Consider the following 26,242-nt stretch of genomic DNA (forward strand, 5'->3'; position numbering starts at 1 on the left):
TTGAGACAATTAAGACGCAGATACCTAGCAAAGGTATCTATGGTATGAATAAGGATAACATTGTATGTATTCAGGGCTTTTCATGATGAGCGTTAATTAGCCGTTTCTGGCAAACTATTCAACGGATCAACCTGAAAATTCCACAGTATGCATAAGTCAATATGACCTACACGCCTAAAATATTTTAGACGAAACGGCGTTGTCGCTTCTACTATAAAGTAGCGGCTCCTTCGATTTTTCAAATGGAACACCCCGTATATAATATATTATGATTCCTTATCACTTTGTCAACAAATTCATATACTATTTCCCTATACCTATCTATTACCGTTTAGAAGATATAAATTTATTTCGATATTTTTTTTACCAAACATGAAATTTTATAAATGCTGATAATCTTGAACTCTCTTGCACTAAAACGATCAAATTTGAAATGGAGTGGAGTGATACTATGGGGATCTTCACTCCGAGTCCATATTTTCATTTGCCTCATACATGGTCTTCAAAAAATGCAGATACTTTGATCTCATGAAAAAATGAGTGGAACTCAATTTTTTCAAATGGAATACCCTGTATATTTCAACAGTTTTGAGCTCTACATCCAATTTTAGATTAACTTTGTTCAGATAATACTATTTCTATTTTGAACCGTTTTCGAGATAAATTGTTTCAAACGGAAATTGACATGGTTTCCTTGTTCATCACTCATTTTTATAAAACAGATTTCGTTTGATGTTTCTCGATTAGTCACAGATAATACAATGAAAAGATGATTATTAAAATACTCCTCAACCAGTTAATTTAATCGTAAGTGTATTTCAGAATACACACATTTCAGAATTTCAGAATACACACATCTCCACCTCTACTTAAACAAACATGTAATCTCTTCAAAAGATTGTCATGTGTAGCGCTTCTGATCAAGTCTGGAGTCAAACTATTGAAAGCAGTTGTAACTCTCGATTTCATATCTTCCATTGTTGTTATTGGAGTAGAGTAAACCATATTTTTAACGAAATAATCTAATGGATTGCATACTGGTGTTCTAGGAGGCCAACGAAAAGTTCCATTATTACCAATCCATCTATCTTCGAAGATTTCGGTTAAAGCTTTGCTGACTGAATGAGAATTATGGGGTGGAGCACCATCCATTTGGTACCATACACGTTCTCTTCCTGGTCTATTATTTAAAATCATTTGAATTCCATTCCTCAGTAAATCTTCATATTTTGATGCATTCAAATTATCATCATAAAACTCGATATAGAAAATTGACTCATTCTTTGTGGCACAAAATACACTGAATTTCCATCTTTCTTGAAAACCCCTTTGGCGGACAACATGGGGATTTTCTGGCGCCCAATAATGACTGTTGTGTCTACTGAAAACTCCATTTTTTGTGAACTTGGCCTCATCTGTCCATATGATATTGGGCTGGATATAGAGCTCAAAAATGTTGAAATATACAGGGTGTTCCATTTGAAAAAATTGAGTTTCACTCATTTTTTCATGAGATCAAAGTATCTCCATTTTTTGAAGATCCTGTATGAGGCAAATGAAAATATGACTCGGAGTGAAGATTCTCATAGTATCACTCCACTCCATTTCAAATTTGATCGTTTTAGTGCAAGAGAGTTCATGATTATCTGCATTTATAAAAGTTCATGTTTGGTAAAAAAAATATCGAAATAAATTTATATCTTCTAAACGGTAATAGATAGGTATAGTGAAATAGTATATGAATTTATTGACAAAGTAATAATGAATCATAATATGATATTATATATGGAGTGTTCCATTTGAAAAATCAAAGAAGCGAATAGTAGAAGCGACAACGCCGCTTCGTCTGAAATTTTAGGCGTGTAGGTCATATTGATTTATGCATACTGTGAAATTTTCAGGTTGATCCGTTGAATAGTTTGTCAGAAACGGCTAATTAACGCTCATCATGAAAAGCCCTGTATGTAGTTTAATCTTCCTCTTGAAAATGATCAATTAGTGATCGAAACTCGTGTCGAGGTGTTAAAATAACGGTTGGGTTGGGATAAATAGTATGAAAATAAAAATTAATATAACACAATATAGTCGAATAAATGCATAAATATTGTTGTATAAAAATATATCTATTATTAGGCAACAAATTTGTTGATGAGTCGAAATGATTAAAATATTCTTCGAATGTGTAAAAGGCATTCTGTAAAAGAATATTCTTAATTTTCACTTTAAAAGTGTTCATACTCATGTCCAAAATCTGAAACTCATATGGTAACAAGTTGAAAAATTTCAAAGATTTACCTAATCTATATTTGGGTAGCCTTATATTTGTTTTGGCCCTGGAATCATGGTAGTGTATGTCCTCCTGCTTAGTCAATTTATTTTCACCTATTAAATTTTTAACATAACACAGACATTCATATATGAAGCAAGATCGCAGAGTTAATATACGGAGATTTTTGAAAAGAGGTTTACAATGATCTTCGTATTTAGCCTGTGCCATAATTCTTACTACTTTTTTGTAGTTTGAATATTATATCTAGATGACATGATGAACCCCAAACTATGTATCTATATCTCATTATGCTGCGAAAAATGGCGAAATAGCTACTCTTAAACAATCCGTTGTTATTATGTTGCTAAGTTGTTAAAGAAACATACATCTATTTTTGGCAGCTTTTATGAATATTTTAGCAAAATTATTGATAACCGAGATGGAGCGATAGTCACTTCATCACAACTTTCATTTTTGTAATCAAGTGTAACTTATGATTCTCTTCACTGGTGTGGTACATTTTGGTTTTCAGGTTTATTGTATGCATTAGCGGTTTCAGTATATACAGATGTACTTATTCAATAAGTCTTACAGCGGTGCCGTCTGGCCTCGGCCTACTGTTATTTTTTGATGTTGAAATTAGAGTAATTATTTCATTTTCATTGATAGGCGCTAAAAAAATTTCAGTTTATTGAAGAAAAAGTTTCAAGAATCATCAATATTATTGCTCAATAAGATTTCATAATAAGGATTGAATGAAATCAAAATGCATTCAAACGGCCTTCATAATTATCCAAACTTTTTCATAAGAATTTCATGAGACCTAAAATAAAAAGTTTGCAAAAGTTTTCGATGTGAGACCACCCCCTTCAGTGACCCAAACTCAGATCAACTGAACTTTTATAAAAGTATTTTTCCTTAAAATGATATTCCGGGAAGTGTTTGTTGTAACTGGACTATTATTTTATGGTGGCTATGTTATTATTACTGTAACAGTTTTCAAAAAGTTCTACTGTTTGAATACGATTTCAATTGGTTTACTTCAATCTCCACTCCAAAGTTTAATTAAACTCTTTTTGATGCAAAACGGCAATATATGGAAATCTACCCTACTCGCATGTCATCACGAATCAAACGTGGGGTGAAACATAATTTCCAATATCGATTCGGTTTATTATAATCGTTCAAAATAATTCAAATGACGTAGAGGGCATGAGGCAAAATTAATTAAATACGTTATTGCCTTCGACATTATTGAAACGTTCGATAATTAGTGTTATAGCATACATCTAAAACACCTGAATAAAGAGTAATACTGAAACTTCAAATTATAATAATTGTAAATGATCGCTTTATATAACCTCTGATTAGATAAACAGTAATTTCGTGAGAGGATGTGAAAACTCAAAAACAGTGTTTGACGATAAGTATGAGCTGAATTTCTTTGAATGCATTATTTAATAATCAATAATGCAGTCTCATAAGTTCATTGCCTAATCTACAGTGTGACCCATTTGAAATAAAAACAATTACAACGGGTTGGCTGTCCTTGTTCATCTTTTACTACCTGAACCACTGTGTATGCTGTTTTTGGCGAGTGCATTGGCTTGGGATGTGGGGGTTGAGCAAACCGGCCATCGAATTCCTGCTTCCACGTAGCCCCGCTGGATACGGGAATGACAGAATCACTTGTGGTTCTGTTATTCCCTAACTAAATGGCATCCCAACGATGGCTTAATCCTGAGGTGTGTGTATCCGTGCCGAGAGGATAAATGACACTGAGCCTATTAGCTGTCTCTACGGAACCTTCGAAATACCGGGCGCCTTCTCGTCGTAGCATCGCCTGGTCACGGTAATGCGGGGCTCTGCCGTGATTGACCTTCTTTCCTAAGCTACTCGTAGGACTTTTATGGACAGAGTAAACTTAAAAATTCTTTCTGACGCTGAGTCTACAGAGAAGATTGATGTCGAGCTTATGACTCCAACTGACCTCTCTGTAAATTTAGATCAGGAACGGGAGCTTCTTAACTCTCCAATTCCTGATCCAATAACTAACCTAAAAAAGGTTTGGTGGTGCAGCCAGGAAACGACTGAGTCGGGGTACCTCATGAAACCGCCTTGCACCAAATTCTTGAGCGGCGTACGCAGAATCTGTTTCAGGTGGAGGACCAAACCCCCCATGAGCAGGTTAGCATTCGTTTGCGCTCAAGTGATGATTCAATTCACCAAAACCAGAGGCGAAAAAGCCCTGCACGGTTGAATCTGAAGTATCGTCAGGTGTAGCTGACGTGCAAAAACCCTCATATGGGAGGGTTGTCGCGGGTATCGAGGTGGGAATCTTGCACCTTGACTATTCGACTACTTCATTAACGATAAAACAGCAGAGCATTTACTTTATGCCTGTTCCGTTGGGGACCGAATCAGGTTTTTAGCTGAGTTTATTTGGTCGAGTGGGAATAGGTGTGAGCCACAATAAACCCATGTGGGTTGCGGTGGAGGGTCGAATAAATCCACTCACTTTGGACCTAATTTTAACCTATATAAAACATACATTTTTTCACCGTTTGTTTTTTTTACTATTAGGTTGACTTTGACTACTCCAAACTTCATGAACGAAAGCCCATTTTTTATTCATCACCTGTGCAACAAGAATTTTAATGAGATGAGTGCACTGAGGAGGACTTTAGACAGGATGGTGTACCTTCAATGTTATTGAAACAATATGTGTGTACTCTGAACTATTCTATGGTGAAGTTCCAATGTTCTGGAAAAGCAGCTTCATCAGACTCATTCACAAAACAGGTCAGCAATGTTAAGAATTATAGAGGCATCAGTTCCCCATCTGCTATTCCTAAAACATTTGATTGTCTCGTAACCAAACAGCTTTCTTGGCACTGTCTTGGTGCTCTAACCAACCAGCAGCATGGTTTCTCCAGAGGCAAGTCTTCACTCACAAATTTGCTGACGTATTAGAAGGACATGTTTGGCTTATGGGTACAGGGCAAGTACTCCAATTGCAGACAGCACAGCATATACTTTGTGCCTGCTCCGCTGGGGACCGATTCAGGTTTTTAGAGTTCGGCAGGGCCGTAGTCTCACCATCTAACCTGAAAGACCATTCACCATACAAACGAATCAGCTTCGTTAAAAAGCTGGGTTTATTTGATCGAGTGACAATAGGTGTGAGCCACAATAAACCCTTGCGGGTTGCGGTGGAGGGTTGAATAGACCCACTCACTAACTTCAATTACGAACATTTTTTGAGAAATATTTTATTTCGTGATAAAGCAAGTTTCGCATCAAATGGAGTGATTTCATCCTTTCGGAAATCATGGGGATCGCCATAACATGGTGTACAGCTTTCTGCCAATGCCTGATTAAACACCCGAGTCAGAAGTGGATCCTTCAAAATTTCTCCCCTCTTAAAAATGATCTTTAACTGAATACGATTCACAAGTTTCGGAAAAATGAATTTTTAGCATTATTGTTTTTATTAATTATTCAAGTTTCATTAATTTGGGTTGACTCTTTTGTTAAGTTTTGATTCCTATATTTCAATGTATAGGAATTTTTCTCAACACCTCAGGTGGATTTTTGCTCAAATATAAATATAACTTACCAGGAAACAACACGATCGGCAGATGTACCTGTGGATACATTTTGGAAGAGACACAATCTATATATGAATACAGAACAATTTAATAAAAGTGTAAAAGAATAAAACATTATTAAAGTTTGCAAAACATCAATCTGAACCCAAACTGTGAATTGAATACAAAACTCACTTTATTTTGTGGAAACGTTTTAGTTCTGATACAAATCGCCTTTTCGTTATTTACAATGCAGATAATATTCATGAATATAATTTCTAATTCATCGTCCTTCTGTCCTGTTGTGGAATTGGCCGCGGTGGTAGTACGCCCGACTCACGATCGGAAGACCGTGGGTTCGATTCCTGCCTCGACCAGATATTTTTCTCGGGAGAATTTATCTGGTTGAGCTGGGATGATTCTGCAACCGTGTTAGGAATCACACGTTGAAAGGTAAGACCTCGTTAGTTCTTAGCTCGCACAAATTTCTCAACTTCTGAGAGTTGTCGTTCGTATGGGGGCGACAGCTGATTGAAGGAAAAACAGATTTTAAACAGATTTAAACAGATTATTGTCTATTCGGACAAATCTTTTATATGAATATATATTTTATTCGGTGATAAGTTCAAACTTTGAATATTGTTGTTATAAATACCTGGTTCATCTCCTTTATGTGTGAAGTGATGTACCAATTTGATGTATGGCCTTTAGAAATCCGAACTCTGCTTCAATATGCTTTCTCTATTTCCTTTCTTGATGGATTGGCTTTTGAAGGTAGGTAGTATTAGATTTCATTCATTATTTTAATTGTTTTTGACTCAATTTGATATAATTCAACACCCTTTGTGGTATTAGCCAAGGGAATAGTAGTTTTCTGATAGGAGACAGTCCATCAACCTACACTATAGGTAAGTCGAGACTGGCCTGAAGAAATTAGTGGTACTAGTGCAACTTTCAATAGTCAAACTCGAATTTAACATTTTTCGTTTATAGTCTGTACAAAAATGAGGTGATAGCAGGCTGTGCTTCATCCTCATGGCCATACTCAAACTGAACGTTTCATCTTCTTGTTTGTTCTTTTATTCGGTTAGAACGCCTTAGGTATTTGTCTTCTTCTTTCATCCGGATGTCTCTTTAAATTTGCATGTACTTGGGTAATATCCTTTGTGTATCCAATGTGAAAACATGTACAGTAGTGACCAAGACATTCTTCATGGCGGCGGTAGAAATAGATATTCCTCTGAGTTATACCGTCAACAGACACACTGCACCCACCATAGGACCGACTTGCCTTTTTCCATAAAAAGAAAATGTTATATTATTTTCGGTTGTGAGTTCAAGGGGTATATGGTAGTGAGGTTAGTCGTGATATTCTTCAGTTTACTTCGAGAGCGCATTGAATAAAAAGCTACACAACATGGAAGCTAGTTGTTCGGGAATCGTGAAGCGTTCAAAACTGTCAACATTAAATATAGATGAGATAACAATTGTTATGAATGTTTATAATTCTTTAAGAATATAATATTCGCCCGAAAAAAAGGAGGAAGTAGTACAAAATTGCACGAGTATGACCGATGTCAATAAATCGACAGTTTTTAGAATTCTCAAGGACCCAAGAAAAACAACAACTTTTTGGAGCCGCAGGGATCCGTAGTAGTAATGAATAAGGCAAGTTATCACAGTATACGAGTCAAGGAGCTGCCGACATCGTGTTGGAGGAAGGCAGATATCACAGATGGTAACGAATAAAAGCTACTTCTTTCGAATCAACCATGCTAAAACCGGAGCTCCACAACTTGGATGAACGTCATAAGTCATAATTTTATAAAGGATTCATCGCAAGAAATAACAAGACCTTCAAACTGTGAGAAGTGAAGAAATGCCTGTACAGTGCTCTGGAGACAGTCGACCAAGGAACTTCGGCGAAATGTATCTACAATACAATCAGAATCGAAGCAGATATATGAGATCTGGATGATCGCATAGATTCATTATCAGAAAAAATAATTCCAGTTGTCATCAATCCTACTGATTTTTGCAGTGAAGAATCACTCAACGAATAATAAATCTGATTATTTTATAGATCAATAGAAGGTAACAATCCTAAATGAAAAACTATTTCGAACATAATTTGTCCTTTTCAAAATAAAATATTCAAACAAAATTAGTTTTCACGATATTTCAATTATTTTCGCATCATACAGAATATATCATTGGAAATTCTATAATAATACCCCCAATTCGCCGCCTATTGATACTATCTTCAACGCAATATGATAAAAAGTGTCAGCCGCCTCTTTCGACGTTGTTTGTCGCAAGTCACTAATTCAATGGCTCGTTAGCAGCGTCCTCAAGGGGCCCAGCGGGTAGAAATATCTCAGTGACTTTGTGGATGAATTGCAGTGCCACTTGCTTGAGACGACTATGTTGTACCGGCATGTTTGTATTCTTGAAATTCTTTCACTCTCAGACAATACCGAATCTACTGTAGTAAGAAAAATTTAAATCACTTACGCTGTCTATGAAATGGATTCAATTAATAAAAGCGGCATATGTTTCAATTTCCAGTAACATGAATAGAGAAATTTTGATGGCTTGATAGATGAAATTTCAATTACTCTTAAATCAAAACAGAACCACAAAATATGAAAAATAAAAGATGTTTTTCGGATGTTTTCCAGATGTTTTCCAATGCAAAAGAGATGATTCGATGAATATTCAACCAATCTAGGCTATTGTTAAGATTTTAATCAAGTTATAGACGCTATCCATCAAAGGACAATCCAGAATTATGCCCACTCAGTATCAATAGTGCTCATCAAAGGTATATTCGATTATAACAGCTTGCTGAACCTCCATAATCAAGTTCGTTCAGTCTCTCACAGATGCTACGACCTCTATGACAAACACACATACAATGATTCACCTGATTAGTTATCGCATCCTGTTCAACTCGATTCGTTCAAAATTACCCCGTTCCAAGCAATTGTTTGAGTCCCGATAAGCAACAACTTTCTGTATTTGTTAACATAATATTATTTCACTTCTTGGCTATCTGCAGAAGCACAACTGTAATGGCATCACTGTCATTTGACAGTTGTACGATACAATGATATATTATTTCGATAATCCGTTGGGTGTTTGGAAGTGAAGCACTGAAAACTATACGGATATTTAATATCTGTTTGATGGTATTTCCACAGTGCCCAAGGCTGCATAGCTCCCAGTCCTGATAGAGTACTTGTGTCATACTTGCAATAGTGATTTGTAGGCTTTTCAACCTGTCCTCAATGAATGCACTCAGCTTGTATTAGAAATTGACTGATCATCAGTGATTTTGAAAATCGTAAAAAACTGCAAATCAAAATATTCTTGAATTTTCATTTAGCGTGATTCAACATCTCAAGCAAATATCAGTATGGTTTGTGCAAGTAAATGTCAACAGATATCCTCCTTTCACATATTTGTTTTCGAAGTAATATAATCCCTAAACATGAAAGTATCCGTTGTTCTCGTTATTTCCAACCCTTACGACTGTACTCGGCATTAAGGCTCATTGGAGAATATTTCCAATTTACTCTCAAATACATTCACTATATCGCTTAATCATCCCAAAATATTCACAAAAATGTTTCTAGTTTACCTCAAGCAAAAATAGTTATTTATTATACAAGGGAAAAAAATATTACATTTTAGCTCGAGGTTGTATATATATATATACAATATATGTTTCACCGTTATGTTATTGAATATCTGGAAAAAAATAACATAAACTACTCTTTCACTTCACTACGACAAACAGGGCTATTCAAATTCAGATATATGCACGTAGATTTCGTAAACGACAGTTAGTTGAGTTGTGGCATGTTTGAATATTCCAGAGTATCATTAAATGATACCAATACATGGAGTCTCATTTGCTTGGTATTGAATATACATTAGAAAAAAACGAAAAATTATATGCAGAATTCCCTTATCTTACAATTTCCAGAAGTTTAAGTCACACTAAAACTTTCATATATCGCTTTTGGTGATACTGAATAAGTTATGCCTTGCGGTTCGTTATCGATAGATCGTCTTGTACATATTTTTAATAGAGATATTATTTAAATTAATTATAAATAGCCAAATATTACATATGTAAGTACCTGAGTTGTGTTGGTCAATTAATGTGAATTTAATGATTTCAAAATATTTATTTTGGTACAAATTTAATAATTTATGATAAATCCCATTGCACCAACGAAAGAACAAGAAATGTTCTTATATTCAGATTTGTTAGTGGAGTTAGCAGATAAAATTTTCAACCTCTCAACAATTTCAAAACTCTATAATTTCCAAAAAATTGCGTGTTGAATATAATTTGACAGAATAATTACTTACAAATACCAATTTTAGAAATGGAAAAGAAGAAGTTTAGATTTCCGTTACAAGTATTTAGAGAACTCGCTCATGTTACAAGTGATAGAATATAATACAAGGAAAATGGTAAATATATTTTTCTGATTCAGGACTTTCACCCAGGTGTGAAAGAAAAGACATTTTCTATAACATCTTTTAGTCATAAACCGTAGTAGCAATCAATTGTTTTCACCATTCCAAACTACGCTTATAAAATTTCAGGAAAAATTATTTGTAAACAAAGGAGGATTCATGAAGGAATAAATATTTTCCAAAATTTTTGGAGGAAATAATCAATGAACAGAAAAAGTGGAAGAGAAATTATGTTTTTTAGAGTTGAATCAAAGTGGTTTATTAATTTTTTTCAGAATCGTATGTAGCCAGAGTTTTAGTTTTTGAACTAAATCTCTGAGGCTAATGTTAGCCTCATCATTATTTCCACTTTGAGAATTACTGTAGTTCCTGTATGTAGTCTTCTGCTATAGTTGCTTCATATTTGTGTTAGTATTGATTAATGATTGTAATATTTCATAAAAACCTTTCAGAAGTGAATTCTTCAGCTCTAAAGAACATTTGTACTATAAGTGACCTGATTGTTGTACATCTCCATGTCCACTTCCATAAAATCTTTATTTTTAAAATTCTCAATTATTTCTTCTCATCAAGCTTTTCATAAGGAATATTTGGCCAGAGGAGAGTATTGTGAAGGACTTCTTAATGTTCAGTGTCGAATGAGTTGTTGAGTTTGCATGTATTCATTTATTAATTTTGACATTTTATGTCTAAGGTCGTGTAGTGTTTCAGTGTGGATAAATGTAGATGAATTGCTATATTTTACAGATAATATGCTAATATAAAATTACAGTACACAATTATTATTCAGTGTGAATAAGAATCAAGATTTTTTTTATATTCTTCCATCATGTAATATGGACTTCGGCAGTTATCGACTATCGAACACTTTTTAATCTTTTTTTTAATAAAACAAATGTTTTTTTTATTGTATGAAAGCAAGCTTTACCGTATATTCTAAGCCCTTGAATGAATATATCCATCAAACACCCGTATTCATTTTGTACTCCAAACATTCGTTATGGAATTAAATTAAAACATATAATTCAATATTCATATGCAATTAGTTATTTCCAAAGAACTGTTTATTTCGTGTAATTCGATGTTCATATGGAAGAAGTTGTTTGGGGAGGGTTTTTCATTCTAATTTGTTTCATAAACCACACCTCACGATTTGATCTCCACAAACTCTCCACAACATGTTTCGCTAACACAGTAGCATTATCAAGTGATTTGAATACTTCAAGTTGCTTCTTACACTAATATTTATATACTACAGGTAACCATAAGTTAAATAATGGTGATCTATTCAAATCCAGTTGGTCATTCATTAGAATGTTTGAATTTTTTAAGTTAATTAGTTTCCATTGCTTCCAAATGATTCAGTTTCAAACCTTTATTTTCTATGTGCAAAATTTCGAACTCTTCGTTAAAGATATGATTTTTTCTAGAAGATGATTTGCATATGTTGAATTTGTTTTCTTATTTACATAGCTCATATGATGTTCCTGGATTCGATTCCTAAATGGTCTGTCAGTTTGACCAATATATACCTTAGGACACGTTCCACACTTTAATTTATATCCTCCTGATTTCTCGAATTTGGATATTTTGTCTTTATTATTTTTGAATAACTTTCCCAAGGTATTACTTGTTCTATATACAATTTTAATATATCGTTTCCTCAAAAATCAAGACACTTTTTCTGTTGTTTGTCCAAAATACGTTAAAGCTGTATAATTTTGATTATCTACGTTATCAATAGGAAAAACGTCTCGAATCGCTTTTGCGTAGACTTTCGTGGAAAGTATTTTATTCATTAATTCGGCTTTAAACCCATTGTTAACCGCAATTTGCTTAATGATATTAAGTTCTTTATTGAAATTATCTATTGACAATCCCAGCCGTAGGAATCTTGTTTATATTGAGTGAAATATATTTTCAGAAGAGATTAATTTTTGGGAAAAAAGTTTTTTAGCTTTCTACTTCTCCATGTTCAAATAAAAATGTGGGAAACTTCTGAATGAAGAAAAAGAGCAATCAAGTTTAAAACAAGCTTTTCACCAAGATGGAATAATGGAAACAAACTGGAAGAAAAAGCCCCATTTGCATGGTATAGAGACAGATTTGTGAAGAGTTTATTTTGGACTAAATTTTTCCCTACTACTTTCGGGAGTTTTTATAAACATGGAGAAGTAAAAAGCCTAACAGAATTTTTTGCCAGAAACAAATCTCTCACGAAAAATATACCCGTTTCGAATTGAAGACAGCAATATACTAAAATTCCAGTTTCCTATCTTCATTTCTTATTCAGGGTACAAATTCTAGAATCATCAACGTAATCTGGATTCTTCAATAAATCACGAATCCAATAGGTTACGTTTCCAGAGAAATCACAGTTCAAAAATATTCCAAACCGCTCTTATATGAAGTATGTTTTCAAAAAACTAACTAGAAAAAATCTTGAAGAGTCATTGAATCATAGACTACCCAATTTTGGAATATATCTTTCTGATATTTGAGGATGCACTGATTCACCGAAAGACAAAATAAATCTTATTTTTAATTTTTTTATATCATCTGGATCATTTTTCATGTGTTCATTGGTATGTATCTTATAGTTTAGATCAGATTTTTTTCAAGCTTATACAGTGTCACACATAAAGTCCGCATCAAATCCATAATTGCGTTGTAATTTTTCGTAATTAGTAAATCAAAGTTTAACTGTTTGAAAAGTGCAGTAAAGAATAAATTATTGACTTTTCATTGATATTTTTTTAATTATGCTTATGTATCAAGCTATTTCACAAAAAGTAGAAATAAAGTGAAATATTTATCTGTTTTTGAAAACTGTATCAACTTTGCATCATTTTTGGCATAATTTTTTCTGGTGTTTTAAATTTTTACGAAATAAGTTGTATTTAGAATTGCAATTGGTAATAAAAATGCGTTGGAAAGATAAGTTAGGCATAAAGCACTAACTTCGTTGAGGTTTGGCTAAATTTGAGAAATCGGCAAATGTCAAATTTTCGAAAAACTGTAAAAAAACTAAATTTGTACTAGAGAGCTAAAAATTGGTATATGGGTGAAAAATGAAAAAACAATCATCTTTTCTCTTTATCGATTTTCGAAATTTCGATCAATAACTGCTTTTCTGAACATTTTTTGGAAAAAATGTCAAATTTGACATGAAAGAAAAATCACTTGATCGGTCATATGCATGTCATTTGGCATCATTTTTAAAGCACAACCTAATGAAGATATCGAAAGTTGCTTGAAGAAATGAACAAAAAAAAATCCATTTGATGCGGACTTTATGTGTGACACTGTATATGGTATATTGGCATATTGTGATGACAAATGTTTTCTTTTCATTTTGTTCTCATCTAACCAACAAAAATTTTGAACTTATGTGATTGACGTTATATTTCTGACCTTCATTAACTCTAAATTCCATAAGTCAGAAACTTATGGAATTATACACTCCAGGAATTTCCATCTCACTGAATACGGCAAGTTTCCTAACGCTAATCCTTTTTTGAAAAGGTTAAGCTTTATCAAACCAGTTTGATAACTTTTATTGAAAATAGTGTTCACACACAATCAACGTTGGCTCAACTACCATCCGTTGTTAGAAATCACCCTTTAATATGTTGAAGAAACGTGTTTTTGGATTTTTCACAAAAACAATTACTCATTATTGGATATAAAAGTAGTAGTTTCGTTTCAGGATTACTCAACTCCACTCAATATAGTCAAACTATGTGCCAGGGTAATGATAGAAATGTAAAACAGCAATATTTTAAAATTCCCCATTTTGGTGTCCATGGAACTAAATATTCGATTCATTTCCTGATTCAAAATCCAGATTCATCACGTCATTCAGATCCATTCACAATAAATGAATTTTGCTGAATCGTCAATGTAATTTGGATAGTTCAAAACAATAACGAATCCGCTAGGTCGTGTCTTTAGAGAAATCAGAGGTCAAAAATATCTCGAAACTATTTTGTGATTTTCCTCACCAAAAAAGGCAATTCGGGGTAATTCGGAGTAATTCCTCCTAGTATTTATAAATTTTCTCATTCACCGAACGACAAGACGGAATGTTTACAAGGTTCCCATCAAACATTTTTTAGGAATATTAATGCGAATGTATTTTGGTTTAGATCAATTTTATCAAATATTCGTATTAATTCGCAAAATCATTTGATCATTATCACCCCATAATGTTACTCTTAATAATTATGTTATACTTAATTATGTGATCAGCGTGATATTTCTGGGTTTTTACGAACCTGAAATGTATAAAGTAGAAATATATGTACCTAATTAACGGTTTCTGGCGAATTATCAGTTTGTGTTCAATTTTGTTTCATCACTTTCTTTTGGAAAAAAAAGTATCAGTTTCATTCCAAGGTTACTCACCTCCGCTCAGTATAGCCAAACTATGTGCCAAAGTATTGATATAAATATAAAACAGCACTATTCTGAAATTCCTCATTTTGGTGTCTATGAAACTAAACAGTCGAATCATTTCCTCATTCAAAATCCAGATTCACCATGTTATTCAAAACCATTTACAGAAATTAAATTTTCCCGAATCGTCATCCAAAATCTGGATATTTTTTTAATCAATCACGATCCTGATAGGTTACGCCTCCAGAGAAATCAGAGTTCAAAAACATTCCGAAACGCTTATAATTGAAATCCCACCAAAAATCTCGCTTCCCGCCAAAATCACGCGGCACGTGTCCAGATCAAGCTAGCTCTGATCAGTCGCTCGCCGAGCAGAGCTTTCGCGTATCTGCCAAAGCTCCGTGCCACCCGCTATCGGAGTAGGCCGCGACTTCTGAAACAGTTGCACACTTTGCGGTCGGAACCGAGTGATTTGCATGCTCTGACTCTGGGATCGCAGTAAGCGGTTTCGGAGGGATGGAGTGGGGTCTCTTTTCATCCTACGGGGTTGGGGTTGACCAATGGTGGCGAAATGAAAGAAAGGGTAGGATTATTTTTCACTCTGATTCGGTTAGGTTGATTTGCATACAGAGCGGATTTCTCTGGTCATTTTAATGTTCGCTGTATCATTATCGATTGGCGGAGGTCTCTACGATTTAATCCACTGGCCGCGAGGGACTTGCTTAGAATAAGCTGCAGTTGGAAATGTGAAGCAAAATATCCGACAGGAAATAACAGGGTCAAAATATCTTGATAAATAAAACTTATCAATCCTTATCATAATATTTCATGACAATCCCACGTAAAACTAATGGTACAGTTCGTTTCTGAGAACACAATCCAACTAAAATGCTTGTCATACACAAGAGCTGTGACACTCTTCCCGACATGAGTTTTGTTTAGCATTGTATATTATTGAAAAAATTATATTCATCCAGTATCAGAGGAAAAATTGATGAACTACTTAAGAGTTACTTAACAGATCGACAACAACGGGTGAGTATAAATAACAGCATCTGTGAAACCAGAATTGTCACCTTTGGAGTACCATAAGGCACTGTGGCTCTTTAATGTTCACGCTATATATGAATAGCCTACTACTCCTCAATTTAAAGAACGCAGTTCTCAGTTGCTGACGATATGGCAATAATTTATACTGCAGATAACTGGGAAGATTCAAAACATAATGCAGAGATCGATCTTCAGTTAATTATAAAGTGTTTCAATGAAACAAACTCACATTGAATGAATATTATTGGAGTTCTATCCCAACACCAAATCGTTATTTTAACACTTCGATCACCAAGTGATCATCTTCAAGAGGAAAATTAAAGAAGTTTTTTCTTTTCATTGAAGATGATCACTTGGTGATCGAAACACGTGTCGAGGTGTTGAAATAACGGTTTGGTGTTGAGATAAAACTACAGTAATATTAATTACTACACAAAGGTTCCGTACAGTGCATCACCAGTCACATTGAATATTGATATTGACATTGAATATTGACCTTATATGACATTCACTTCAACTAGAACAACTAGGACATATCAATATTGATGAAAATAATCGAATAGCCTGTTACTGTTGAGTATCTTAGTATTATTATGGACAGGCATGGGATATCAAAGTCGGAGGTCTGATTGGTATACTTAAGTATTCAGTTAGTTTTCTGAACATTCGTCATCCAAAAGTAGTTTATTTTGCATTAAGTCAGTATCATTTATATTATCGTTTAGGTATGAAGGAATCCTTGACTGCCACCTACAGAGATGGGTTCTGAAAATCATTCAAAACACAAAACTCACATTTTCTAGTGACGAACTTTTTTCATTAGGTGAATTATTTGATGCTGCCAAAGAACAATTCTCAGTGTTCAACTTAATTAACTCAAACTTATAGAACATGATCACGCCACTCGTGGTAGAAGCGAAATGATGAAGGTGCCAAGATGTGACAAAAATATTGGACTAGACCCAAAATTACATAACTTGCCTTCACAATTAAAATGATGAGAAATAGAGATACATTCAATCATAATCTCAAGAAATGAATCCTCAACACCAAAAGAATATTCTTCAGTGATCTAGTCAACAATAAAATGTAATTAGAAAAAAAGAAATATAGGCCAATTTGACAAATGGTCAATAAAAAATTATTCCAACTAGCATTCATTTTCCGATTTTGACAATATAATCCATATTTTGTAATTCTTATACAGGGTTTTCATCAAATGTGCGGCAAAAAATTAAGGGACTATTCCTTGGACTATTCTAAGGATATTTTGTCCATTGAAGATTTTGATAGGACGCTTTGTTCGAAGGTACGATGCGAAAAAGAATTTCTACAATAACAATTTTTGTAATTTTAAAATTGTTAACGTAGCCGAAATAAAAGTATAGCTTACTACACTAGACCTACCAAGTAATAAAAAATCTAACAATTTCGTTGGTACTTATCAACAACATTCCTGTAATAACTGCCATTGCGATGGTTAACGTAAAATATTATTTCATTTTTAGAGATCGAGGTCAATCACCCGTTTCTTTGGTGTTGATATATTTCCGTTTGAAAAAACGCTGAACTACTTTATGACTCTGTTGGACCTATGAGCGTCGTTGTGGTCATGTACAAGTAGGACTAGACAAAACTAAATAATATATTACATCCTGCCGCTGATCATTTGTATGGGAAGGGTAAAAACGCTGAGATGAGGTTTTTGTGGCTAGCGTTGCTGACGCGAAGGCTTGGGAGTTTTTGGGAGACCAAAAATGTCGGTCACCGAAGCTCGTCGAGACGGGATCGGGGTTCTCATCCTTCAGCCTTCGAGGCTGTGGAAGGTGGCCTGAATAGGTGAGTTATTTTGTCTAAGCGCGTGGTGCGAAATTTAAGAAAAATCGGTCTGGTGAAATCGTAAGCCGGTATTGGGTACAGGGGAGTTTAAATTAAAAGTGTTGAAGACACACCGGGTCAACGGAACCTATGGTTGACCATGAACCACCCAGAGAGGCGTTATGTGAGTGTTTGTTTTTTACTAACCAGTTGATATTGAGGGAGAGTTCACATATTATTTTGTCTAAGTCCACTTTCCATTTGCGAAAAGGTTATACAGGGTGTAACTAAACAAGTGTAAAACATTTTAGGAGGTGATTCCTCATCGAAAAAAAGATAGGATATTTCATATAGAGAAATTTCATTGGAGCATCCCTTGTTAAGATACAGCCCCTTAAAGGGGGTACATAAAATTTGTAGAACAATTTTTTTCACAAGCACTAAAAAAGTTACAATATTGAAATCAACTTGACGTTTTGTACTATCAAAAAGATACTTAGCCAGAAATTTATTTGGTTTACCCCATGGTTGTAAGGGGTGGAAAACGCAACCCCTAAAATGTATTTCCAATGTAACTTTCTGTCTTATTATTTGTTTACCATTTAAACATTTATTTCCGATAGCCTGTTTCATTCTAAACAAAAAATGTCTATTGGGTTTTTTGCCCAAAATAAAGCAGTTGGCTGCAAAAAATTATTTTACGAACAACTACAGAGATACTTCGTCATAAATGCGAAAATACGAAACTAATCTATCCAGTAGGTCGCTATTAGCGATAGTGACAATTGAATTAGTATGACGCTGTCAGTTGGTGAATTTTCGAAATTGAATTAATGCTAATTGTGTGTTGTTGTTCTGTTCTTAATATGTTACTTGCAGTTTGCAATTGGATGCTGGAAATGATTACAAGAAATTGTGACTTTCTGCATACGATAGAATACACAGACGAATGTAGTTTTTCTCGGGACAAGATTATTAATTTTCATAATAACCACATATGGGCTGATGAAAACCCTCACGCTATTGTCAAAACTAACCATTAAGAACAGTTTTCTCTTAACGTGTGGCTCGGAGTTTTGGGGATGCTTAAATTTTATCTCATTCTCGACCTCCTCGATCAAATGGTGAGGCATACGTTAAATTTTTAAGAGAAGTGCATCCAGTACTGCTGGAGGAAGTTCCTTTGGACGTCAGAAGGGATATGTTTTTTATGCACGATAGGGCTCCCGCCCATTTCAGTCAACTAGCACGTCAGCATTCAACTGAAACATATGCAAATCAGTGGATAGGTCGAGGAGGACCACAGAACTGGCCCGCTCGATCCCCGATCTCAATACTCTCGATTTCTCTATTTGGGGCCATTTAAATGATGAACAAATAATGAGACAAAAAGTTATATTGGAAATACATTTTAGGGGTTGCGTTTTCCACCCCTTACAACCATGGGGTAAACCAAATAAATTACTGGCTGAGTGTTTTATTGGTAGTACGAAACGTCAGGTTAATTTCGATATTGTAACATTTTCAGTGCTTGTGAAAAAAATTGTTATACAAATTTTATGTACACCCTTTAAGGGTTTGTATCTTAACAAGGGATGCTCCAATGAAGTTTCCTTTGTTCTTTTTTATTTTATATAATTTAATATTTTCTTGTTATATGAGACTTTACACGTTGTTTTTTCATTTTGTTCATGGAGTCGTGATTGTACTCATTATATTTTATTTTTGAAACCTTGGACTTTCATTTTCTCTTGGACTGAGAAAAATACCATCCTCGCAGAGTAAGATGAAGTTAAGAGAACAGAAACGAATAAGATACTTTTTGTCCAATCTATCGAGAAGAAAATAGTGAGTGAAAAACATTTTAATTAAGATTGAAATTCAGTTCTAGAACCACATAATGAGAGAGAATATCAGTAGGTATACCTAATGATCAGATTTCAAAAAGTCCGTGCTATCGGCACGAACACTACATCCTTTACGGAATTGCCTGACATCCAAATTTTGGTGTGGAGAAATTTGCATCTAGTAACAGCAGCTGCCAAATTTTATTTAAATAAAAAACACACAATAGCGAGAGGGTTACCAAGGATTAATGACAGACAAGAATTATTTCACTGGTGACTTATATATACATATATAAAAACCCGTTACACTGGGGACAGCGAGGAATTCTCGGTTAAGAAATCAAATTCCACAGCTCAAATTCAAACCTTTTTAATTTTTGTACGTTATTACACTGTCGACAGAAGAGGATAATACCGTATTTATTACATTCCAGTTACAGCGGAAAATGTAGAAAATTTGAGAAATCGGGTAATTGCTGGGTGTAACGCAATCTGAAACGATCCTGGTGATTTTGAAAGAGTTCGGTAGTCGATGTTGTTGTTGTTAATTCTTCAAAACTGCCAAGAATTCTGAGTATGAATCACCCTGAGAAAGTAGCTACTTCTAAAGGGTATTTATTGAACATGTAGAAAATAAATTAAGGGACTATTCCTTAAACTACTCTAAGGATATGTTGCCCTCTAATGATTTTTGATAGAGCGCTTTGTTTCAAAGAAACGGGACGAAAAATAATTTCGACAATCATCATTTTGATAATTTTAAAATCTAAGTACTACTAAGTATTACCATTGAGTAATAAAAAATATAACAATTCCTTTGGTACCTATCAACAACATTCCGATCACTACAAACGGCTGCAACCTTGCATGATCTACACATCTTTGTAGAGAGTTTATGCTGTAATCAATTGCTTTCTTTCTTTTTTGGAAGATTCCAATTTTTTTGTATACAGATGGAGAAGTAGAAAGCCAAAACTTATCTTTCCCAGAAATCTGCATTATGCACTCCAGAAATATTTCATGGATATTTCAATGGACATTGAACATTATGCAAGTAAAACTTGATACTGAACTAACGATCGATCGACAGTGACAAAAAGTTATAATACCTATACACAATGGCGTAATTTCAATATACAGTGTCACCATTAAAGTGTGCACTTTTTTTTCGAGAAGTTTCAATAAAGTTTAACTTCGGCACTTGTTTGTGCTTTAAATTTAACTTGAAATTATGCGGCCAACTGCGACCCACTGACGTTCAGTGTTTGTAAAATTCAACTTTTTTTAAAAAAAAATTTGAAAAAGCGCATTTCTAGATCGAATTTAACAAAAATTTACTTAAAAAAGTTGTATCTACGGCAATTTTATATCCATATGCCGAATTTTATGCAACTGGGATAAAGTTAACGTTTTGCTTATTTTTGACAGATATCCCCATTATTTTAAAAAACAAGTTCGGTTAATTGTCATCAATTCATGTATACATAACAAACTCATCATGTAGTTTAACTTTTTTGATACATTTTCACTTATACGGACATTTTTAGAGAGAAATTAAAAATGTGCTATAAAAATTTTAACATGACTGATGCAAAGTTTCACTAGATTGGCTATTTTCATAAACAAACCTTTGATTTCGAAAAAGCAGAGGCAACTAAAAAAAATGCAAATAATTTCGATAGAACTATTATTATTATTATAAATTTTAAACAACAATAATATTATAGAAAATACAAATGGTACAAAAAATCACTTATTGATATAAATAAGGTTGTCAAACACTTATAGCCTACATTTCAGTATGTCGTCTTCTACGTTCAATACAAATTATGGTCCTTCTACTGACATCTGTAACTGCATTTTTAATTAATCGTGGATTTATATTTGCACAGCACTCGCGAATGGTATTTTCCAGATGTTGTATGTCAGTAAATGGTCTAATTCGGTACACTTTTTGTTTCAGGTAACCCCACAAGAAAAAGTCTAAAGGCGTCAAGTCGGGTGATCTAGGTGGCCAATAATGTTCCCAGTTACGTCCAATAACTTTGCCTCTGAACATTTGTTGAAGGGACTGTTTTACAGCAACCGTGTGATGTATTGGTGCGCCATCAAGCTGATACCATAGGTCGTATTTAATATTTAAAGGCATATTATCTAAAACTTCACTAACCTCATTATTTAAAAGGTTGAGATAACCGACGGATGATAAATTTTCCCTAAAAAAATGGCCCAATTATTTGGTCGTTAAGTATCCCACACCATACATTAGTTTTAAAGGAATACTGATCACCACATTCAACTGTGAAATTGGGATTTTCTTGGGCCCACCATCGGCAATTTTGAGAACTTACCGTTCCATTTGAAGAGAACGTTGCCTCATCTGTCCATAAAATTTTATACGGAAACTTTACATGTTCTTCTCTCTCTCTCCCTGAAACCAGAATGAAAACCCCAAACGGACATCAACATCTCGTTCTTTTAATGTGTTAATAAATTTTGGCTTGTAAGGCCAAAATTTATTCTATAATAAAATTTTTCTAACACTTTATCTCTTGTAATCGGTATTTTTTATAATATCGGTTATGCTCTTTTGCCAGTGTTCAATAACTTTCAAACAAATGTTGAGTTGGGGGCCTCCTCATCATTTACTTGGAGTGTGCTTTTTCTTAAATTGATTTGCTACGGATCCTGTTTCTCTGAATTTCGACATTATCCTTGACACAGTAGTATGTTGAACATTTTTTCCTGGATGCCGTTCATTAAAAATGTTAGCTACTTGCCGGTATGGTGTATTCTCACCACATATTGAAACTATTTCTATTCTTTCCTGAAGAGACAACATCATTGCAACAATAACTGTTAAAAATCTGACAAGTACATCAACAACTTGACACTACCATAGCATACATTTTGTTTGGCAAGACCTACTTAAAAATTTTATTCAACGTGATTAAGCATCCTAACCGCCTTAGTGTTTATAAATAATCTGTAAATACTGAATATTGAAATTTTAATGTAATTTCAACTCTAGTAATTTTATTAATACTTATTGCAGTTTTTGAGTTGTGTCTGCTTTTTCAAAATTGAAGGTACTGACGTTTGTTTAAGAAAATAGCCAAGTGATTGAAACTTTGCACCAGTCATGTTAAAATTTGTATAGAACATTTTTAATTTCTCTCTAAAAATGTCCGTATGAGTGAAAATTTATCAGAAAAGTTCAACTCCATGATGAGTTTGTTATGTATACATAAATTGATGACAATTAACCGAACTTGTTTTTTGAAATAAAGGGGATATCTGTCAAAAATAAGCAAAACGTTAACTTTATCCTAGTTGCATAAAATTTGGCATATGGATATAGAATTGCCGTAGACACAACTTTTTCAAGTAACTTTTTGTTGAATTCGATCTAGAAATGCACTTTTTCAATTTTTTTCAAAAAAAAAGTTGAATTTGACAAACACTGAACGTCAGTGTTAAGTTAAATTTAAAGCACAAACAAGTACCGAAGTTAAACTTCATTGAAACTTTTCGAAAAAAAAGTTTCCCATATGGTGCGCACTTTAATGGTGACACTGTATAAGATAATAGTTATTATTGTAAGTAAAATTACAATTTCCACTCTGTGTTTCATAGAGTAGTTTCACTTTTCTGTTATTTCCATTTCGTTGAATCATACAGTATTTCTGTTTTATTTATATATATTAAAGAACGGAGTAATACAAATCACGAAATTATGAAACAACAAAAATTAATTGGCGCTCCGGGGCGACTTCATTGATTCCAGTGGCGCATTTGCTTTTTCAGCTGAAGGAAAACCCGAAAAAACCTGCAGCACCACATCCTCTAAAGATCTTGATCTGTCAATTTCCTCTCTTTCATAAAATAAAATATGTCACTTAGTGACACGACTATCGTCAAACATAAACCAGTCCGTTTCATCTCTGACCAATGCGTAATGATGACCAGATTCAACGCCAGAACCACAGTGAACAATGACTGCATAAATATTATAATAGTGGTCTACTAGTGGTTCATCTATTTCGAACCTTCGTAAGAGTTTGGGGCTTCCGTCAGTGGTTGAGTAATGTTTGAAGATCATCAGTGTTATCATTAGATTGACTGATGCTCCAGCTATACTTGTTTTCTGACAATAGTCAGTTAGTTTGGCAATACAGTTGATCATCACCCCTTAAAAGGTCCATTTTTGATGACTTAACAATAAGCTTTGCACGGACTGGTTATCAATAATATTAGGAAACGCTAGTTGAAGTTCTTTATTGGCTCAGCTGAAATATCCCAAATTTTGAACAAAATGGTATTGCGTACAAGATATGTCCATTTTTCTCGAAATCATATCTGTTCTGTCGAATATTACGTACAGTTATTCAAGTTGCTGGAAATTGAAGATGCGATAAATAGAAAATCAAATGCATACACTTCAAATCTATATTCAAACCGAACGGTGCTAACAAGAAATCGAATGAATGTTGTGATAAAAAGAATTCAATTTTAGAAAATCATTTTAGCATTTTTCAAACTAATTTTAATTTCGGAAACCTCAATGACTATTCAATTGACACATAGCTAATGTGGAGGATAAATCAACAATTCAAGCTAATATATTAGAACTAGCGAACCGCCCCGGCTCCTCACGGGTGCAATGCTAATACTTAATATACTACATAATGTCTTCATTATACCGGTATAGAAAAACAGTAATGAAAAAATAATTTTGTTTCATGAACGTGCCTTTTTTTCCCTGCAGCTGGCGCCCTAGTTGGAATATTTGAAAATCCTTTCTTAATGCACATTTACAATATGAAACGAACCTACATACAAAATTTCATTCTCCGAAAATATGCCGGTATGGAGAAACAGTGATGAAAAGGTAACTTTATTTTATGAACGCGCCTTTTTCCCCCGTGGCAGGCTCCCTAGTTGTAATAATAAAAAATCCTTTCTTATTACACATCTACAACATAAAACGAACCTACAAAATTTCAGCCACAGAGAAACAGTGGTAATTTTCATTGTAAACGCGCCCCTTTCAACTTCCCGGGGGACGACCAGTTGTAATATTTGAAGAACTGAGACGTAAGACACAAGAAGCACCTATATTCGGAATTGTTAAGTGAGTGATTTTACATTTATAAGTATAGATTCATCGCATTTAATTGGAGAGTGATGATCACAATATCCAGGAGTGAGCATAATCTTACTAGGCCAAGCCATAAATGATATGCAGACCCATTGTGATCATAATTTCAATTCCATTCTAGAAAATATTGTAACGAATCTGAAGCCGGCCCTGACCGATATCTCAGCCAGCAAACATACGACTCACCGCGAAAGGAATGCAATCGACAAGCCGCCGCGAAAAGTCTAGGCCAGTGCCGAAACAACTAGAGAAATCTAGCACGGTCGTTACCGGTTTATAAGGCTCGCTTCTCGTCCCTAGAGAGGAGTCTGTATCTAGAAAGCGAATCGAGCGGTTAACAAACAGTGAAAATAAATTAAGCGTTAGTTGCTAAGTGGTGTATATGAATTAGATGTGATAGTGAAGTATTGTTAAAAATAAATTTGTTTAAGACAGTTAATTCTTCAATTTGTTACAATATGAATCTCAGTAAAACCACGCCAGTTGAATCAGTGCACTTTCGCCAACGTAACACAAGTCGTTTATTTCCATCATCATGAAAATGTTGTGGTTGGGATGGAGTCGACGAAGCCCGTTTTTGCCTGATCCTGATTGGCGAAGGTTCTACCGGTGAAAAATTTTTCGAAGTGCTTGAAAATATGTAAGTCGTTTGGTAAGAGGGCTGGAGAGTATGGTAGAGGTGAAGCAGAACTTCGAACTCAATTCGAAAGGTGATTTGTGAACGCGGGGCGGGCGTTGTCATGGAGCAGGATCGGGCCTCTTCTTTCGACTAGTGCCAGCTTCTGCTGGCTCCATTACATTACGTCGATGATTTCTTCACAATAGGACTTTGCTGTGATGGTTTGGCCCGGTTGCAGAAAGTTATGGTGAAACACACCAGCCGCTGACCCCCATACAGCACCCATGGTCTTCTTTAGTGGGTTTGGGAAGTGCCTGGGTGGCTCATCGGTGTCAAAAAGGATTGTTTTGATTGCACAATAGCAAATAAGAACATACTTCGAAACGGAGCTTATCTTCGAGGCAAAAATTCACAACAAAATATCACAAACAAACTTCGAACAGTACGTTTATTAACACTATCATCAATGAGCTGAAAAAGGCGAAAAATTGAAATTTGGAAAAAATGAACAGCATCAATAAATACATTACACAATTCGATCAGTATACAGCGTGACTCACGGTCGATGGTAGGTTAGACGTTTCTGGAAAACGCAAAGTATGATTTTTCTGAAAATTTCACCTCTCACATTTCCTTACCTGTTCTATCGATTCAAAATATTTTCAGTATTGCGGCGTTGCCACTTCCATCAAAAAGTCCTAGCAACTTTATTTTTTTAAATGGAACACCCCGTATATTAATACATTTTTGGAATCGCTCTGGTGTTTTAATACTTTTTTGTTAATAATGTTCTATACCTATCTCTATCTGTTTGTTTTCGGGATAAAAAATAAATTGTGCTAAATATGGTCCAAAACAGCCTTAATTGAAATTGAGTACATCAGTACTCTCAATTCATGAAAAGTTGATATTTTGATGATAGTTTGGACAAACTCAAAATATTCAAATAACATCAAGAAATCGACTCCATATCATACAGGGCGTGATAAAATTACT

The 26,242-nt window shown here is 34.3% G+C and overlaps 1 protein-coding gene across 1 annotated transcript in view; it reads right to left on the reverse strand.

Moving 5' to 3' along the window:
• Positions 1–15,205, reverse strand: part of LOC111507433 (lachesin) — a 386,435-nt gene extending 371,230 nt beyond the window's left edge. The window contains 1 exon segment of the mRNA XM_074181994.1: positions 14,761–15,205. Within this exon segment, the coding sequence (XP_074038095.1) occupies positions 14,761–14,869 (109 nt within the window). The 5' untranslated portion in view covers positions 14,870–15,205.
• Positions 15,206–26,242: the final 11,037 nt, after the last annotated feature.

The sequence above is a fragment of the Leptinotarsa decemlineata genome, unplaced genomic scaffold (assembly GCF_025532065.1).
Source record: "Leptinotarsa decemlineata unplaced genomic scaffold, Ldec_3_MD MMD2_tig00026328_RagTag_RagTag, whole genome shotgun sequence".
Lineage (NCBI taxonomy): Eukaryota > Metazoa > Arthropoda > Insecta > Coleoptera > Chrysomelidae > Leptinotarsa > Leptinotarsa decemlineata.